This window comes from Malania oleifera, chromosome 5, assembly GCF_029873635.1.
Source record: "Malania oleifera isolate guangnan ecotype guangnan chromosome 5, ASM2987363v1, whole genome shotgun sequence".
Taxonomy (NCBI): domain Eukaryota; kingdom Viridiplantae; phylum Streptophyta; class Magnoliopsida; order Santalales; family Ximeniaceae; genus Malania; species Malania oleifera.
Window position 1 is genome coordinate 99,981,048 of NC_080421.1, and position 21,377 is coordinate 100,002,424.

Here is a 21,377-nt window from a genome sequence, read left to right on the forward strand (position 1 = left end):
GGTGCGGATGTTTTTACAGTCTCAGAGCATGACTCAGGCGACGAGTGGGTTCTTGATTCCGGGTGTTCATATTACATGTCCCAACAAGGATTGGTTTTCTAACTATCAATCCTTAGATGGGGGCAAGGTGTTACTAGGCAATAATGTAGCTTGCAAAGTTGTCAGTTTTGGCACAGTAAGAATCAAGATGTTTGACGGGATCATAAGAACATTAATAGATGTCAAGCATGTTCCTGAATTGAAGAAGAACTTGATCTCTTTGGGTACGCTTGATTCAAAAGGTTATAGCTACAGAGGTGAAGGTGGAGCTATAAGAATTTCTAAAGGTGCACTGATTGTGGTGAAAGGGAAGAAAGTCAACAGCCTTTACACGCTAAAAGGAAGCACAGTTACAGGGACTGCTGCTATATCATCAAGTTCAGAATCTTATGTCACCAAATTATGGCATATAAGGTTGGGGCATATTAGTAAGAGGGGTTTAGCCGAGTTGAGCAAGTAGGGACTACTTTGTGGACAACAAGTTGGAAAGTTAGATTTCTGCGAGCACTGCGTATTTGGAAAACAGTGTCGGGTAAAGTTCAACATTGCTGTTAACTTTCATTGATGATTATTCAAGGAAGGTTTGGATTTTTATTCTGAAGTAAAAAGATGAAGTCTTTGTCAAGTTCAAACAGTGGAAAGCTTTGATCGAAAAGCAGACTGGAAAGCAGATCAAGCGACTAAGGACTGACAATGGTTTGGAATTTTGTGGTGGTGAATTCGAAAAGTTCTGCAAGGATCATGGTATTGTCAGACACTGCACAGTGAGACACACCCCACAACAAAATGGGTTTGTGGAATGAATGAACGGAACTTTGTTAGAGAGAGCTAGATGCATGTTGTGTGATGCTGGATTATCGAAAGAGTTCTGGGCTGTAGCTGTCAACATAGCTTGTTATTTGGTCAACGGATGTCCATCTTCAGCCATTGGTTTCAAGACTCCTGAAGAGGTATGGTTGAATACCCTTGCTAAGTATGAAAATTTAAGAATTTTAGGTTGTCTTGCTTATGTTCATGTGAACAAAGGAAAACTTGAGCCAAGGGCAATGAAATGCATTTTTCTCAGATATCTTGATGGTGTGAAAGGGTACAAGTTTTGGTATCCAGCTAAAAGAAATTGCATTATCAGTAGGGACATGGCTTTTAATGAAGCTGAGATGCTGAAGCCTCAAAAAGAGCCATCGGAAGAAAATAAAGATCCCGATGTCATGAAGATGGTGGAGCTTGAGGTGGAGTCATCCAAAGAAAACTCAGTTGGCTAGGAAGAAGAGCAAACTCTAGGGGAGGAAATAGATACACCACAATTGCAGCAATATTAGTTGGCTAGATATAGGAAAAGGAGAAAGATAAGACCTCCTCAAAGGTATGGCTATGTAGACTTGATTTCATATGCTCTAAATGTTGCTGATGAAATTGGTAGGTGTGAACCACAGTTATACAATGAAGCTATCGCTAGTAAGGAGTCTACTCAGTGGATTGCTGCAATGACGGAGGAGATGGAATCTCTTCACAAAAATCATACTTGGATACTTGTTGAAAGGTCAAAGAACCAGAAGATTGTTGGAAGCAAATGGATCTTCAAGAAGAAAGAAGGAATTCTCGGGGTTGAAAATGCAAGGTTCAAGGCTCGTTTGGTGGCGAAGGGCTATACACAGAGGGAAGGTATCGACTACAACGAAATTCCCTCCAGTGGTGAAGCATAGCTTGATTCGTATTTTACATGCCATTGTTGCTCACTTCGATCTAGAACTTGAGCAGTTGGATGTCAAAATAGCTTTCCTGCATGGTGATCTTGAGGAACAAATCTACGTGAAGTAGCTCGAGGGGTTTGAAGTTCAAGGTAAAGAAGATCATGTCTGCCTACTAAAGAAATCTTTATATGGCCTAAAACAGTCTCCCAGACAGTGGTATAAACGGTTTGACAACTTTATGCTTGAAAATAATTACTTTAGGAGCAAGTATGATAGTTGTGTGTATTACAAGAAACTCACAGATGGGTTATTTATTTATTTGCTCTTGTATGTTGATGACATGTTGATTGCTTGTAAGAACATGTCAGAAATTAACCTCTTTAAGCTCAATTAAGTACAAAGTTTGAAATGAAGAATTTGGGAGCTGCAAAGAAAATTCTGGGAATGGGGATCTACCGAGACAGAAAAACGGGCACTTTATTTTTGTCACAGAAAAAGTATATAGAGAAAGTGCTAGAGCATTTTGGCATGCAAAATGCAAAGTCTGTCACAACTTCGTTAGCATCACATTTCAGACTCTCATTGGTTTTGTCACCGCAGATCGAGGAGGAGGTGGAGTACATGGCTAATGTCCCTCATTCTAGTGCAGTTGGCAGTCTCATGTATGCAATGGTATGCACTAGACCAGATATTTCATAAGCTATCAGTGTTGTAAGCAGGTACATGGCGAATCATGGAAAAATCCATTGGCAAGCTGTAAAGTGGATTATGTGCTACCTTAGGGGTACGATTGATGTAGGCTTGGTTTATAGAAGTATCAAAGATGCTGAACGAAGCATCAACGGATTTGTCGACTCAGATTATGCCGATGATCTTGATAAACGAAGGTCGCTTTCCGGCTATGTGTTCACTCTATGCGGATGTACTATTAGCTAGAAAGCAAATTTACAATCCATTGTTGCTTTGTCAACCACCGAAGCAGAGTACATTGCCGTAACAAAAGTAGTAAAAGAAGCTATCTGGCTTCAAGGAATAGTCAGTGAGCTGGGTATACAATTGAAAGAGACAATGATCTATTGTGATAATCAAAGTGCGATTCATCTGACGAAGAATCCTATGTTTCATGAAAGAACCAAACATATTGATGTCAGAGTGCACTTTATCAAGGATGTTGCCACACAAGGAATTGTTAAAGTTGAGAAGATTTCTACAGCAGATAATCCGGCAGATATATTGACCAAGTCAGTTCCAGTTAGCAAGTTCAGACATTGCTTGGACTTGATTGGAGTACACATCAAATGAGGGACATAGAGGATAGCAGCAGAGATGAAATTATGGATCAGTGAAGCCAGAGGTGGAGATTTGTGCGCAGTGGTTTTCCACCTTCTTTTTTTTATTGGCTTGCAATTATGGAGTCTTTCCACTCTCTGTGCATTATTGTAATAATTTACAATAATTCATAAGTGGGACAAATTGTTATGGAGCACTTGTCTATCACATCTTGCCTTGTTTTTTCTTTTTGAAGGCAATTATGGCATAGGAACAAAATGGATGCCACATTTGCTTCCACACCTTGACATTTATAAATACCATGGTGCATTCCCAATTTTATCATCAGAAGAATTCTGAAGAAGAAGAAAAATCTTTCTTGTGAGCTCCTTTTGTTTTTCCTGAGTGTTATAAAAAGGGTGTAAAAGGGGTTTTGGTATTTTGAGCGAGTGACAAATGCTCCTGTAATTTTTCAATTCTATAGTGAATCATTCTCGTTGCTCTCCTCTTGTGGATGTAGGCAATTTGCCGAACCGCGTTAAACTGTGTGTCATTTTCTTGTCTTTAATTTTTCTCGCACAATTTATTTCTCCATATCAGAATTTTATTTCAACACCTCTCATGCAAGTCCTTTGGAAGTTTATTCCCCAAGTTGCCCATTCTTCTATCCTCTTATCAAATTTTGGAAAGGGAAAACTCTTTTGTCTTTGGGTGGACAATTTGGCGGATGAGGTTTCGTTCTAGTAATTGGTCCCTCAGTCTTTTCAGGCTGCTTTCCATTCATAATGCCTCTATTAATGCTTTCTTAGGATTTTCACTTGTTTAGAGATCTCAAGAAAGAGAGTTTGGCAACCTTCTCATTTTGTGGAGAGTGTTGAATTCTTTATTCCTGAAGTGAGGAATGATTGAGGATTTGGATTAGGGATAGCTCTTCTACCATAAAATATTTTCCTCAATTGCTGAAAACCTTGAACTCTGTTTCCCTTGTGATGCAACCATACAATCTTAATCTAATGTTGTATTTATGTCAAGTGTTCATATTTATGGGTGCTAGGGGCATTTTTTTTAAGAATTTCATAATTTTGGGGTTTATTTTGGTCAAATTAACTTTGGGAGATCTATTTGTAGTGTCTAGGGGTATTTTTGTAATGGGAGTTATTTTTGGTGGGGCTTTAGAAGATGAGTGGTTTTTAAAGGGGGTTATGTTCAAAATAGGAGTTGGCTTCTCTTGCAAATCTTAGCCCTAGTATAAATAGGAGTTTTCAGCCACTTTTCCAGGAGGTTTTTGGCATTTTATCTTTGAGATGATTTTTCTCCAGAGCTCAGCTCCAGACCAGCTAGGGTTATGAAGATTTGGAGGCTAGTGTTTTGGCGGTTTGACCCCGCCGTGCCTACTAATCCCTCCGTTGTAGCTAAAGGCAGGAGAGGCTAGCAGAAAGTCGCTGTTATTGTTCTGGAACAGTGCCAAAGCAGGTACTGATTTGAGGATTAATTGTTGTGACTAGAAAGTCTTATTTGCTGAACTGAAATTCACAGCAGTCATCACTCTATTAATTTACGGATTTAGTTGTTATTTGAATCAAGAAAGGTTGCTAAAACACTATCTTGAAATTTCAGTCTTGATTCTGAAATTTCCTTATATCCCTACGCCTATTTGCATCAAATTGGTACCAGAGCAAGTTCGATCTTGTGGGTACATGGCTGCAAGTGGTGGAAGAGGAAATAGGGGTCATAAATGTAGATACATGACAGACGAAATGCTTGGAGAGCAGCAGGAACAAGTTAGACTACTTAATCAGCTTGTTACACAATCTATGGGTGATTTGAGGTCATCGAAATGATGGTGATAATGATTATGATTTTGTTAAGGAGCAAAAAATGAAATAATTGAGCAATCTGAGGCTGAAATTGATAGCTGTAATGACGATAGGAGTTCTGAAAGTGAAAGGACTGCATGGAAAAATGAAAGGCCTCCAATATGGGAAGTTCGCATATTTGCTTTACAAACTTTCAAAGAGTATGGTATACAAGTACATAATTCAGAATTTGATGATGTAGAAGCCGATGAATTCTTGGACTGGGTTGATAGATTGAGAATTATTTTGAATGGAAAGATGTGCCAAAAGAGAGGAAAGTGAAGCTTGTAGGAGCAAAGCTCAGGGGACCTGATTTCTACTTCGTGGAAACTTTATCAAAATGATCGTGAGAACAGGGGGGAAAAGGAAACTCAGAAGATATGATAAGCTGAAAGAGAAGTTGAAGGCTCAATTCTTACCCGAGGATTATGAGCAAACCTTGTACCAAAGGGTTCAAAACTTGATGCAGTATGGGAAGTCGGTCAAAGAGTACACCCAGGAGTTTCATAAGCTTTCATTGAGGTGTACTCTTGCCGATATGAATGGTCTAAAAATGACCATACAAGACCTAGTGAGCTTGCAGCATCCTTATTAGGTGAGTGATGCCTATCAGCTTGCACTAAAAGTTCAGTCACAACTTACCTGCAACATGCCTGAGAAGCTTGGGTCAGAACGCAGCAGTGGTGCATCAACTAGTAAGGTGGGTGGCAACACTAGAGGTGGTCAGATGGCAGCCTCTATGCGTGCCAATCAGCAATAATAGTGGTAAAGCATCCCAAGTAAACAAAGGGAAAACAGCAGAAAAATGCTACAGATGCTTCGAGCTTGGCCACAAGTCCACCAAGTGTCCAAAAGGTCTGAAGGCAGAGTTAATCATGCCGATGATCCCAAGGCTGATGATGAAGAGAATTTTGCAATTCTTGAGGACCAAGAGCAGCAGCTGGAAGCTAAAACAGATGTGGTGGAAGAAGGGATTGAGGGTGATGTCCTTGATGAGGCTTAGTCATTCGAAGGTCATTACTTTCCCCTACAACCAACAACAACAATTGGCTACACACAAATGTCTTCCAAATTAAATGTACAGCTGGTGGAAAGCTTTGCAACGATAATTGATAGTGGGAGCAGTGAGAATCTGGTTTGTCAAGAAATTGTAGACAAGCTTGTACTAAAAATAAAAAGGCATCCACAGCCATATTGGGTTTTGTGGTTCCACAAAGGAAAGAGGTAATTGTCCCTTCAAGATGCCTTGTTAACTTCTCAATCGATTCCTTTAAGGAGTCCGTTTATTGTGATGTGGCTCCCATGGATGCATGTCATATTCTTCTTGGGTGGCCTTGGCAATATGACGAGGGCACAATCCATTTTTTGTTTTTTGTGAAAGATGGTGAGAAAAAAAAGGAAGCTTATGCTGAAACCAATGAAGGATGATTGGCTACACAAGACTTGTTTTAGAACAACATGAACAATAGGAGAAAGGCTTTATAAGTTAATAGCTGACAACAACTGCGAAAATCTGCTAGCTGTAGTAGTGGTGGGAAAATTGAGGCTTGAAGTGGTGGAACACCTGCATCCATATCATATTCGTTTGTCTAGTAAAAGGATGTATTTGTGAGAACAAAATGCGTGATCAATTTTTTGATTGGAAGCTCTTGTAAAGAATCCGTTCGGTGTGACTAGGACTGATGGAAACATGCCAAATTCTGCTCGGTTGTCCTTGGTGAAAAGACCGAAATGTTGTCCATGATGAGCATGCCAATACCTACTCTTTCTTTTGTCAAAAATGGTGACAAGAAGAAGCTAGTTTTAAAGCCTATGAAAGATGTTGATGTCCCAGAAAAGGAGAACGATGAAATGCAGGCCATTAGTTTTGATAAACAATCCAACATGTCCCTCAAAATGAGAAGGGCTTGCTGGAATTTACGGACATCCCTTCAATTGAAAATCAAGTAATAGTTCATGAAGCTCTTGATACATTTACTCACTATGAGTGATCTTACAATAAAATAAAATTGTGTCATTAATGTTGGTCCCATTCCCATGAATAATTGCTGTAACAATGACGCCATTGACAATCAGCATACTTTACAAGAAACTTGTCAATATGTTCCGAAGGCTCACCTCTATCAGGGTGAATCTCTGAACAACCATGACACAAATGGCGAACTCAAGATGAGAAATTTGAATGGGATTTTGATATGGGTCAAAAATCATACCATGGGCTCGTTGCTAACCTACATTATCTTAGGTGAGGTTAGAATACCTAATTTAGTTACTATTTAGTGATTGATCTAGTAGCTAGCCTAGGGTCTAAGGAACCAATAGTCCAGGGTCTGAGCATCAAAGCCAAGTTTAGGAGTGCGATTGTGAGAATAGAAGGTACTAGCACCCCTACTCACTTGTTCTACGAATGTAATTAATTAAATGATTATCTTCGAATTCAACTCATCTAGACTTTAATTTTTTTATTTTGGTATTTACTGACCATTAATATATTAGATAAACCTGCACAAGATGGTGATTACCCTCACCTCAAGATTCCTGAAGGTATACGCAGCACAACACCTTGAGGTTCATCTTCTGATAAATTTTATCATGTGAATATCTTACAATATATATTTACCCTTAATTAGATATTGGGTCAACCCTGCACAAGATGGCAATTACTCTCACCTTGAGATCTTTAAAGGTATGTACAAGACACCACCTTGAGGTCCGTCATCAAATTCGTTGAAGTATCTTAGGGTTGAACAAGAAGTTTTACAAGTGAGCAAGTCACAATTAAGAGGTATTCCACTTAATTATACAAGGTTGACCACACCAAAACAATCTAGCAAGCATGCATTCCTAGTTATCACAATGAGGGATATTAAAAAAGAATATCGTTGATCTAAAGAACCAAATTACCTATAACATTCACAAAATCTATGAAAGGCAACCAAATAAAAATCAGTCTTACCTAATTTTGAAAGACCAATTACCTACGTTAAAAGAAACAAAATTTGGCATTTTATGTACAAGGAAGCATTTTTATTTTATGTACATGGAAACTCTCTCTTTCTTTTTGTCTTAAAAAGGCATTCCTTTTTCTTTACTTGCCATTTTAATGAAAACTTAAGGCTTGGTTTTGTTGTTGTTGTTGTACCATTTTAATGAAGCTAAAAACCCTAATTAAAATTCAAGAGACAAACCCTGAAAAAACCTAGAAACCCTAGCCTATTCATTTCTTCAAACTCTTTTTCTTTTTTGGACTTTTTGCACCAATTCAATGGTCAAACCTATGTCTAGACAACACCTAGAACTCAAATAAATTAATAGGAAACAATTTGTTTTTTGGTATTTTATCTATATTTTTGTAATTTTTAGAATTTTTTTTAACTAATTAATAACCACTAAAAGGAAATAAAATTCAAATAGATAAGTTAATCAACTAAAAATTAGCCAAAAAAACTATAATAAATTCTAAATCATAAAAGGGCACTCCTTAACAACTTTATTGAGACAAAACAATTTAAAACTCATTTAAAATAATAGATTTCCTATTCAAAGAGCCTAAATTAAATAAAATGGAAAATACATGAAAAAAATTATGAAACAGATTCCAAGATGAAAAGGAATTTTGTATGACTTTGCTATTTTTTTTAAAAAAAAAATTGGCAAAGAAAAACTATTTTTCTTGATTTTTTGAACATTAAGACAAATTAAATGGAAGTAAATAAACAATTTTAAAAAAAGAGAAGGAAAGACCGGTTGACTGATCTGCATGCTTCGGTTGACTAGTCCATTTAACCCAGTTTAAATGGCACATGCCAAGCACATGTGTCGAGCGGGAATTAACAAGCAGTCCTCTGGTCATATCTTCTTTAGTGAGATGCTAGAGAAGCACCAAATCACAAGGCCCATTCTCCACTTTTTTGGCCACTCCCTGCAATGGAATGGACCTCTTTCACCACCATTCAACTTCCTTGGATGCCCCCGAACATATTGGAATGATAAAAACGAGTGAAAATATTCTCAAAAACAGCTCCACAATGTAGACTGGTTGTCACCTATGATAATGGTGACGACCTTGTGTTTTTTTGTTCCAGGGACTATTTTAGCCTTCCAAACCTATGACTAAACCTCTCTGCCCCTATTTACACTCCCCAAACCAGCCTAAGCCACCCATGCATCCAAAACAGCCCTAAACCCTTCCTCCTTTCTAATTTCTCTCACGGATTCAGTTCCTCTTTTGGATTGATCTTGGAAACCTTAACTAAAGCATGATAATCACTATTTGCGTGCACTTACATAGCAAAGACTAAACTTTAGCACAAACATGTTATAAAAATCCAAACTTTAAGCATTATCGAAGTTAAATCTCAACATCAACTTAGAACACATGGAGTTTCATACCATTATCTTCAAGTCCATGTTTTAAAATTTTCGACCAAAGATTCATGAAGGCAAGCAAACTACATGAGATTAGAGGGAGTTTGGGAGCATACATTGCTCTCAAACCTTCTTTTTCAGCCTTGAATCCTTCAATGGAGTTGGCCACAAGATCTTGAGCTTGGAGAATTTCTTCCTCAAGCTCCAACGTATCATTCCTTCTTTATCTCCATCAATGAACATGCCTCTTTCTTGAGTAAACGTGTGTGTCTCCAAGGGCATAACCTCCTTTTTATAGAAAAATTGGAAAGTGATGGTTTTAATACCTCTCTTTCCCACAATGCCCTTTTAAAACAAGTACCTTCGTTGCCTCATAAGGGCTTTTGGAAATAATTTTTCTTCCATTTCAAGGAAGAAACCTTATCCCAATTGAGGATAATCTCCTATTTACTACAATTAAAGCAATTAAATCCTTAAAAAGTGATATTGGGCATCTCAATATTGAATTGCACACAAAATGACCTGGGAAAAGTTGAAGAAGCCTCAATTAGTTTTGCCTTGCCAATTACTGCCTCTTATTTCTCAATTAATTGAGAAGTTTCATCCTGGACAAAATTGGATGTCTACAAAACTGACAAAGTAGTTGCTTCTAACAAAGCCAAATCAAGAGTAAGACAACAACAAACACTTGTTTTGGAGTCCAAGAATACTGAAAATGTGGAGGGCATAGCTCAAGGGAAATCTTCATAGGTGAGCCAAAAAGAATCTGTTGATCAACATTGCAAGATTAGAAAGTATAAATTGAAGACTTGGGCTATGAACTGCAGTCATAGGGATGAATTTCAAACCAGGGAAATTTCAAAAGTGGTTACCTACGAACGAGAAGATGTGGAAAAAAGGGCAATCGAGGATTCGAGGTGCGGGAAATTAAAAGAAAAAATGATTATCACTTCAGACTTCTAGTCATGTGGAAAGGAAGGCCTGACCACCAAAAGTCCTAGATAAGCAAATAGGAACATATGCTAAATGATGCCAAGATGTGTGAACCAACTTTACAAGGAAGCTACTAATCAATGTAGGTGGTTCAAGGAGTCTCAGATTGGTGACTTGGTGATGGTTTTCCTTTGGAAGAGAGATTTTTGTGCTTACCACAAGTTGAAAAGTTGAAAGATTGGGCCAAGAAAAGTTTTACGCAAATTTGGGAAAATGCTTATGAAGTTGATTTTCCTCATGGCTTGAACGTATTACCAATCTTTAATGTTGCTGATTTGCACCGATAATATACAAAATATACAAAGTGTTGAGTGCAAGAACTCTACCAGAGTCACTTCTAGCAAGGTAGAAAAAATTGTGGCTGTCATATATGTGTGAGAGGTGAAGACTAGGGCTGGAATTTATTTCAGATTCTTGGTAAAATGGGCTGGTAGACCCTGATTATGAGAATTCATGGATTAGCAAGGAGGAATTCATGAAAAGATTGACCCTAACATGTGCCGAGCGGCCAAGATGACAACTTGCATGGGGATGAGCCCTTTCTAGGAAGTGGGGAATGATGTAATTCTACAATCTTAATCTAATGTTTTGTTTACGGTAGGTGTTGTTATTTGGGGTGCTAGGGGTTTTTTTTGTAATTTCAAAATTTTGGGGTTTATTTTGGCCAAATTAGCTTCCAAGAGTCATTTTGTAGGGGTATTTTTGTGGTGGAAGTTATTTTTGGTGGGTCTTTCAAAGATTAGTGGTTTTTAGAAGTGGTTATGTGCAAAATAGGTGTTGGCTTCTCTTGCAATCCTTAGGTCTAAAACCAGCCAAACTCAGAGGGTTGAGTCAACAGTTGTCTCCACTGCTTAGAGGAAGAAAGACAAACAAAAATTTGGAGAATCAAGTGATCCAGATCAAGAGCCGCAAATTGGGGTCCTAGAGAAGGCTAATCCTATCTCCAAACTCCTTATTGAGATGGCTAATCCATTACGTCTAGAGGAAACACCAAAAGCATCACTCGCCATCATGATAGATGATGATTCTTCTGACGAAGAGATCCAAACTCCATAGCCTACCATGATGACCCAACCATCCACCCACAAAATTGAATTCGATAGTCCGACGGACGATGAAGGAGTGAATGACAAGATCAGCCTCTCAGAAAATACTGCATCAGCCATTCCCACGCATAGCTCAGGCAACAATGGAAACGGGCCAACCATCTCTTTGGAAGGAATGCCTCCAAGCCAATGGAGGAATAAGATCCTTGAGGTCCGTGCATGGTGCACAATAGAACTAATGAAGGAAGGAATTACCCTCAAAGAGGTCATTGGAAGGGTTGCTTCCAAATTCATTGGAAGATTAAGAATCTGGTGGATCAACCTTGGAGATTACAGACAATTGCAGACATCACAAGTTCTATTGTAATTGTCAGTCAGCTTTATCTTTTTGTGTGTTGTCAGTTTTTGCTTTATGTATTGTCCTTGTCAGTTAGCTTTATCTTTATTAAAAAGCGTGTAAAGGAGATAAGGAAAAAGATTATGTCGAAAGCATATTCCAAGATGCCATGGCATATTCCCTTGCTCCTCATCTATTCAAGTGAGGCCCCGTCCTCTTGCTAGGGGGAGCAAGTGAGAGTAAGAATTCTCTTGTAAGAGTTCCATGTATTTCTCTTGTTCTTGTAAACCTTTCCCTTCTGTTTAGTGATATTTCTCTTAGTGTGTTCTTATCACACCGTGTTCCCTTATTCCGCTTTGATCCTATACTAAGTGCCCTATTGGTATTAGAGCCATGGCGGCTTAAAGACTCCTTCGAAGCCTCCATCACTCCTCGAGTGATGGATCTATTTGCCCACAACAGAGGTGATTGTCTTAAACTCAATATGCTCTATGGTTGCCACACTTCGTGTGGGTCCTCCACATCAAAACGGTGATGGATGAAAACCAGATTGTTGGTTTCATTCAAATCTCCCTTTTTCTCTTGAAGTCATTAGAGAATAAGACCTAATGTGCCCTTAACCTGTTGAAGGCCGCGGAAGGCTATGTTTGGTTGGGTAGAGCTGGCATCTCTAATGATTGATAAAGAACAAGGATGCTTTGATTGATTCTGTGTTTTATTTCACAAGTTGGGCAAGAGATCTTTTCACTTTTAGGTTGTGAGGGAGGTTCTGATCTTGTCAATTAATAAGTCATGTCTTCCAGAGCCAAGTTAACCCCATATCGTTTTAGCTCTTCACCCAGATCTTCATCTGCCTTAAGCATAGATCGCCATGATTATATGTATGAAGTAGATTATGTACCAGAAGATAACCTTATCCCCAAAACCAAAAGTCCTCAAATTATAAACCCATAATATGTCTATGATAAAACCAAATATCCTTTAAATATTCTGGAAAAGTTCACTGGAAAAACACCAGTACCCAAAGGTGTCAAAGAAGTCATTGAGGCCTCTCCCTTCAATTCGCACCAGCTCTTGGCAACTGAAGCAGAACAGTTCGTGACTCTGGAGCTCTCCCCAGAGCTTCCCAGAAAGTATCTCAATCAGGGATTCACTCATATTCATATTGGTGCTGTTAAGCTCTATCTCACTTTTCGCAGAAGAAAAGGCCTTCCGGTCTGCTCCAAATTTGCTCTCCTTGATTCAAAGTTTTGTAAGTACGAGCATGCCTGCATTGCCACTATGCAAACAACATTAAATGTAGGGACAATCTGCTTCACTGTCTTCCCCAACTTCAATTTGCATCTTTTCGACCCCAACATGAGAACTGCCCTAACTCCATAGCAACTATCCTCCATCATCAGATGGTTTACAGACTTCAGAACCATTCCTTTGATATGGTATCCCCTAAGGAAAATCAAGATGATCTCCTTGTTAATTATGATACTTCTCTTGTCCCGAGCCATGACATCCCAAGACAACTACCTAGAGAAGAACTTCTAAAGCTCCTTCCAGAATCTTGGGTGACCAAGTACGAGCAGCTTCACCAGAACCATTCCAGAGGAAACACCAAAAGCATCACTCGCCATCATAACAGATGATAATTCTTCTGACAAAGAGATCCAAACTCCAAAGCCTAACATGATGACCCCGCCATCCACCCACAGGACTGAATACGACAGTCTGACGGACGATGAAGGAGTAGATGACAACATCAACCTCTCAGAAAATACTGCATCAGCCATTCCCACACATAGCTCAGGCAACAATGGAAACAGGCCAACCATCCCTTTGGAAGGAATATCTCCAAGCCAATGGAGGAATAAGATCCTTGAGCTCTATGCATGGTGCACAACAGAACTAATTTAAGAAGTCATGTCTTTCAGAGCCATGTTAACTCCATCTCCTTCTCTTAGCTCTTCACCTAGATCTTCATCTGCCTTGAGCATTGATTGCCATGATTATATGTATGAAGCTGATTATGTACCAGAAAATAGCCTTGTCACCCAAACCAAAAGTCCTCAAATTACAAACCCATATTATGTTTATGATAAAACAAAATATCCTCTAAACATTCTGAAAAAGTTCACTGGCAAGACATCAATTCCCAAAGGTTTCAAAGAAGTCATTGAGGCCTCTCCCTTCAATTCGCACCAGCTCTTGGCAACTAAAGCAGAATAGTTTGCGACTCTAGAGCTCTCCCCAGAGCTTCTTAGAAAGTATCTCAATTAGGGATTCACTCGTATTCATATTGGTGTTGTTAAGCTCTATCTCACTTTTCACGGAAGAATTGCTCCAAAATTGCTCTCCTTGATTCAAAGTTCTCTAAGTATGAGCATGTCTGCATTGCCACTATGCAAACAACATTAAATGTAGGGACAATCAGCTTCACTGTCTTCCCTAACTTCAATTTGCATCTTTCCAACCCCAACATGAGAACTGCCTTTAAAGTCGAGAGAAGAAGTTCTAAAGGTCCTTCCAGAATCTTGGGTGACCAAGTACGTGCAACTTCACCAGATCCCTAAGCCCATCATCCTCCATAATCTAGTCTACACAACTATGAAAAACGGTGGTGTTCATATCTCCTTTCCAAAAGACTAGGAATCATCAACAGAGTCACCTCCTCAGCATGTATTTTCGACCATGATGATCCAACCGCATACAAATTCATCACCACTTCCAAAAGACCGAAAGATCATGATTAGACCGTTAGCTACCTCCATCAACCTAACCGATCCAGCTTGTCTGGGATCTCAGGTCCTTATCCTTCAAGGCAGACGACTTTCTAGTTTACGAACCTGTGACCAAAACCGGCCATAAATGTTTTGACATAAACTGTACATTTGATGAATGTCTTAATGATCCATTAGGCATATCATTTGATGAAGAAGAAGTTAGAGGTAAAAAGAAAAAGAACAAGTCCTAGCAGAAACTCAAAAAGAGGTGTGAAGACGGAGATCTAGAAGTCGACTTGCTTGGCGAACCATCTGGGAAATTTGACTACTATGTCAAATACAGTGGGAAAGGCACAAAAGAGGATATGTTTCCCCAGATCAACATGCTCATACCTTCAAGTTATGATGGTGACTTCCCACCATTAGAATACAAAGATGTGAGATCCCGTACGAAGCACTCCTAGAAGATCAAAGATCCACTTGTTGTCAACCCCAACGGATCTTCCAAACAAGTATCCCCTGCTGAAGCAACTCTCAATTGGCAGTCAGAAAATGCCATAGCCTAGAATAGAATACTCTAGCAAATTATGGATAATTAGAGAGAGCTAACAATGTCGAGAACAAGTTCGACATCACGTCAATCCTCATCGACAAATGCCAGAACCATATCCAAAGATTGCATGAGGAGCTTATGCAAATGATTGAGCATATGTCGGCCTTCTCTTCTGCTTTCAAAAAGAAGGAAGCAGAGATGCAGCACCTCAAAACCCAGCTAAATTCTCTCAAGCAAAGCCAGCAGCAACAACATAGACAGGCGATGATTGACCGTTTAAATAGGAGTCTTCAGCCACTTTTCTATGAGGTTTTTGGCATTTTATCTTTGAGAAGATTTTTCTCCAAAGCTCAACTCCAGACCAGAGTTATGAAGATTTGGAGGCTAAGGTTTTGAGGATTCAACCCTGCGGTGCCTACTAATCCCATTACAGCTAAAGGCACAAGAGGTTAGCAGAAAGCCACTGTTACTGTTTTGGAACAGTGCCAAAGCAAGTACTGATTTGACTATTAAGTTGCTGTTGTGACTAGAAATTGTCTTATTTTCTGAACTGAAATTCACAGCAGTAATCACTTCATTATTTTACGGATTTAGGAGTTATTTGAATCAAGAAAGGTTGCTGAAACACCATCTTGAAATCTCAGTCTTCATTTCTGAAATTTTCTTATTTCCCTACACATATTTGCAGAACCTTGAACAATTTCCTTTGGTAGACCACCAAGGTTCCTTTTAAGATTAGAGCTTTCATATTGTTGGGTGGGTGAGCAGCTTTAAGCCCATTTATTTGCAGTCTTTAATGAGGGAGGTGCTGCCATGGACTGTTAACACTTTTTTGCTGGTTCAGTGTAGACACCCTGGGAGGAGTAAGAAAGGGATAGTTTGTGGGGATGTGATTCCGCTCTTTTCTGGACTTCACTGACCGAGAGGAATGCAACGGTGTTTAATGGCAATTCAAATCCCTCACATTTGTTACAGGATGGGTTTGTTTTCCTTGCTTTCTTTTGGGCTCATTTTTTTGTGTTTCTTTGATCTTCGAAGAGATTGGAGGGGGATTTATTGCAATTGCTTTATTTTTTTTTGGAGGATATCTTATGCTCTGCTCTTCTAATTTTTTCACTTTTTTCTGTAACGAAGTTGTTTTTCTCTAAAAAATAATGATAAAATTCTCAATCTTTTCCTTTTACCCACTTAGTTTCTTGTAGGCAAACAATTATGTTAAATTTTCTTCTAATCATTGCGGAACCTACTTCCATGCTTTAAGGTCCCTATGTTTCGAATTGATAGTTTAAAACTAGTCTGCCAAAATGGTGTGTCACTTTAGGGCGAGAAACATGACCACCCTTGCCTATTTTCCACTACAGCTGGGTAGTAAAATGCAATGCATTTCTTGTAGAGGATATCCCACCAATCAATCGAAAAGAATTCATGTCATAGAGATTAGGGGAGTTTTATGCTAGCAGCCTGCTACCTAATATAATCCTCCTCCCTTTCCCATGTTTGAAACCGGCTGGTGGAAAGAATCAAGACAGAGAAACAGACAGACAGTCAGACTGACTGCTGGACACACGATTGTGGGTGCACACACGTGTATGAAGATGACAATAACACCCCACAACTTAATGTAACATTACTAGTAAGATATTAGAGAGAGAGGCACAGTCCAGTGACCCGTGTTCAGGAAATTAAGCTGCTTTCCGACAGCTTTCCTTGGGTTCAATTTTGGTTCAGTTTCCCATGTTAGGCTTGGGCAGTAACAACTTCTGTTCATCCTGCTTGGTTAGTAATGATTCTGTTGGTGTGCTCGTCTCTTGAGGCTTTAATGCTGAAGCTTTCCCTTTTGCTGTTGATGTGTAATTGTTTCCCCATGAAGCCTTCAAGTGAAGCATTATTAACATATGTTTAATGCATATTAATTGAGTAATGCAGAGTTCCACACATATTTGCTTAGTAAATGAGCTGAGCACTCAAATCCAAGAACAGTCAGTTTATGCTTTGAGAACAAGCTTTAAGGGGCATTCAAGAACATGAGCTTAAGGTTGTCATTAGTGGTTTGAATTGTTTTACCATCCCTAGTTTATGTTGAAAAGGTAGAATTCCCCAGATAAATAAATAGGAATGAAAAAGGAAATGGACGGAAAATAAGGGTTTTTTTTTCAGGTGGTATTTGCATTTTGTCCTTGAGCGGAAAATGTTGGAAGCTCAAGGCTACTGCCTTTTGCAAAGCATGAGACCGCACCCTCTTCCAATGGTACATTTAAAAAATACTACGTTATAACTATAGCAAATTACAACAATTTACCTTTGAGTTGGAACGAGATTTTATTATGTGTCAGAGCTCTTGCCTAGGAAGGGCATGTAAATCTTCGTTCTCCATGGTGATAGGTAGAATGCTTCACATGAAATATAGCTCCTATTGTATCATGGTGAAAGAAGACTAGATTGTAGAAATACAGGCAGCCTGAAGATGTGTTCCGCCATTATTATGAGCTCTAGAGATTGAAGGTTGAAATAGTTTCCTGACTAGATTTAATGTGGCAAACATGCAGGCACAAGAGAAAATTAAGGTTAGATGTATGCTGGCATGTATGACATGAAGATAAATGCTTCAACCTTCCTTCTGGAGAAGGTTTAAGAATCTCTTTTCTAACAACTGATGGAACTAGCATATTTAGTACTTTAACCTTTGTTTAGTTGCTTCAGAAGTAATTGCTTGAAGTTACTGGAATCTTTTAATAAATGCAACTGTAAAACATAAATGTAGCAGTAATTGCATCCAAATGCCCATCAATCCTAAGATTTGATCTATTGGCCTGAAAATACAAAGTACATGCCATTGTGCATTACAAGTTCCCTGTAGATATTTATTACCGTGCTAGAAACATGCAGCAGTACCTGGTTTGTGCATATCTAAGAGTTAATGAATTCAATGAAATGGCCTGCTGAAAGCAGTAATGTTTTATTCTCAAATGAGCAGATGTCAAGGATCTAATTTCAACTCTTGCTGATAGTCAAGGAGAATGCTCAATAATTGGGAGTTACAAATTGGACACTCATGATTCAGTGTGCCCATCAAGAGTTCGTGCAATGCTAGCATCACGTGCTTGTAGATCTTCTGTTATGATTGGAACTGCACTCGGAAGAAATGAGATGCAGACGGTAAGCCTCGTTAATTTAATTTCATATTAATTTGCATACCCTTTGCTCAGTTCCAGACTGAAAAGGGGAAAAATACATTTGAAACAAAAATCATCTTTTTTTGTCCATATATATAAAATATATATCCACCATGTCAAAGTGTTTTCTAATGTTAAACAGTGGAGAGCTGGATGCCATCAGTTACCTAATCTTGCACCATTTTATGTTGCATTTTGATTTTGGTTTTCAGATAGTGGAGCATTTAGCAGGCTTGAAGTCTCCTTGGAATTGTCCGCACGGCAGGCCGACCATGCGTCACTTGGTTGATTTAAAGACCCTCCGCAACTGAGCAGTCAAATGACACAGCCTTTTGATGGACCTCTCCGTGGCCATTTGTTTCCCTATATCGTTTTTGGCACTCTCTCCTATATGGTACAAGCCCCTAATGTAATATTATTGCCTCTACCCGGCAACTGTAAAGAACTCCTTTTGTTTTATAATCGGAAATATTTCTCCCACATAATTAAATTATGTTCAATGGGAATGCCTTGTAATTGTTTGTGATAACAATTTGTTTAATGACTCTTTTTTCCCCCTAAAATGATCGTTACAAGGTTAATTTATAGATTTGGCCATAAATTTCTTCCGTACATGTCTACTGAAAAATCAGTGAAGAGTTTGGGACTTCTTTGTTTGATTGTTTGGTTTTAATTTTGAGGAGACAAGGAAAATGGAATGGAATATTTCTCGTTGTGTAGTCTCTTGAATAGAGAAAAAGAAAATAGATAAAAAAAAAAAAAAAGTTGTGCAGGCATGTTAAATTAAGTTGGGAACCATTTGAAGAAATATTCTTGTGTTGATGAATATTGTTGAATTTTATAAAACAATTGGAGTCAAATATTTATATTTAACTCATAAATGATACCCTGTTTAGTAATACAATGTTCTTTTGCAATGAAAAAGATTTTGTTATATGTTGCTTTCTAAAATGTAATTTTGCAATACGTGTATATTTAATGCATTTGAAAAATACATTGTGTGAAAAAAATAATAATCAATATGTAGATCCTTATAGCTTTCAATATTTTTTTAGTTCAACACTTATTATAAGTACTTATTAATTTTAACACTAAAATGTATTCTGAATAAATGGTTCCAAAAATGGCCTTAGGTACTCTAAATTTTTTTCCTTTTTTGACAATAATTTGTATAATTTAACTTCTCTAAAAAAAGATTGAGACTGTGATTAGTAAACCCCTAAAATCTGTGAATAATATTTATTTTATTTTATTTTATTTTGATTACATATGAATTCCAGCCACTAATGAGTCATTCGGATCCCCCGGTGCGACATCAAACTTACGGATTAGCGTCCGCCGCCCTCAGGTCTTACTGATCAGAATAAAGTCTGGATGCAAACACGGCTTTAGTGCATCAATTGGACGTTCGGCCAACCTGACTCTCGGGACACATCTTTCGAAATGTATTAAGTTTTTAAGTGGCATTAAACAAGAATAGTTAGACTAATGTGTCACAATAATTAGATCGAGCTATGTACATTATTAACCTTTCCCACTTTGGCGTTGTGTAATTGTTATCCTTCATGTTCTTAAATTTCATTGAACCAAACGTTGTGAGAAATTAGAGCATAAGAAAACATAATAAATTATAATTTCTAGACATACTTGCAAAAGCCAAGGAGAACCTAGACCCATTAGAGTACAAAAAGCTAAAAAAAAATAATTGTCTAGAATTTCACTCTCCCTACTCCAATGAATTTGCCATCATTGTTTCAATGGAAATATTTTCAATTGTTGTCTACTCTATCTTCACTATATCTTTGACCACATTACTACATCTCCAAAATCTTCAAGCTTTTAGAACTCTTATTATTTTCAAGAAAGAATAGAGCACCGTCATCACAAAATATCTTCAATAGCCTAAACATAAAATTTATTATCTGAAGTAATCAAAAAAATTTCATAGCCAGCTAGCATGAATTCTAGCTTCTAATATTTCATGAATTCAACAAGCAAGAAGTCTGTTGTCCTTTTGAGACATTGGATCACCTTCTTTTCCACTTTCTAGTGGATATTGGATTGAATCCTACCTAGAATACTTATGGAAAATGATAAATGCAATCTAGTGCAAACTTAACATATATAAGATGCCCTATAGCATATTTATTGGTTACATTCATTGATCTCAAGTTCATTGTTTGATGATTCATTCATATTAAGTCTATCTCCTTTGACTCTAGAACTTCACTAGGAGCACAATTTTGCACACAAAATCTACTACGTGATCAATATATATATTTTTTCTATGAAAATCCCAAGTCCACAAGATTCATCTTTATGAATCATGACTCCAAGTACGAAAAAAAAAAAGAGGCTCTCGAAGATCCCTCTTCTCACAACGTTGACAAACAGTGGTTGGTCTCATGTAGAAGCCTTTTATTGCCTCTAGCAAAAAGTATATCACCAACATACGAAATGAAGAATATGATTTCCTTCCGCTAACCTTAAAAATTAATACATATGAATTTATTGATGCAAATTTTCATTCAGAAAATACATCTTAACATCCATTTCATTGAACTCTAAATCAAAATGAACTTCCAAGACCATGATGATTCTAAAGGAATCCTTAAAACAAACATGGGAGAAGGTATTATTGTAGTCTATGCCCTCTCTTTTAAGTGAACCCTTTAGCAATCACTTGGCCTTAGTCTCTTAGTACTCCCTTTTGAGTCCTTATTGATTTTGAACAACCATTTTTAGCTAATAGGTTTAAAACCACCAAGAAGATCAACTAATAACCACACATTATTATATTGCAGAGATTCCAACTTATCTTTTACAATATCAAGCTATCTATGAGTGGAGTGCTCTATGACTTGATAAAAGAAAACGGATCATCAAAACTGCTTATATCAAACCAATTTCCTATGGGTATATATAATTATCATTTGATAGCCCAGAGCTTCTCTTGTAACGACCCGAAAAATAATGGTTTTTAAATAATAAAGAGGAAGGGAAATGGAAATAAAAACAAAAGGTGGCAGCAGGCTCGCGTTCGTTGACGACATTGCATTTTGGATATAATGACCCAGAATTCTTACATAGGGCCTCGTCGACGAACATAGGGAATTCGTCGACGAGCACATAAGGGGACCTCGTCGACGAAGCCACGCCTCGTCGACGAGGAGATACCGAGAGAGGTTTTTGAGCGGTCTAAAATTCATCGACGAGGGAGGAAGTTCATCAACGAAATTCCTTAAGGACTCGTCGACAAGGTGACGTGTCTTGTTGACGAATCCGGCCCTATAAATAGTGAAAATTCGGATTTTTATCAAATTCTTAGTGCAAATTAC

At 38.1% G+C, this 21,377-nt stretch overlaps 1 protein-coding gene across 2 annotated transcripts in view; it reads left to right on the forward strand.

The window, feature by feature from the left end:
* The window catches only part of LOC131154790 (DNA mismatch repair protein PMS1), a 76,875-nt gene extending 58,228 nt beyond the window's left edge, over window positions 1-18,647 (forward strand). For both annotated transcript variants that reach the window (XM_058107544.1, XM_058107543.1), the window contains 2 exons: window positions 17,841-18,022; window positions 18,252-18,647. In XM_058107544.1, the coding sequence (XP_057963527.1) occupies window positions 17,841-18,022; window positions 18,252-18,350 (281 nt within the window). In that variant the 3' untranslated portion in view covers window positions 18,351-18,647. The remainder of the gene's footprint in view (window positions 1-17,840; window positions 18,023-18,251) is intronic.
* The last annotated feature ends 2,730 nt before the right edge of the window (window positions 18,648-21,377 follow it).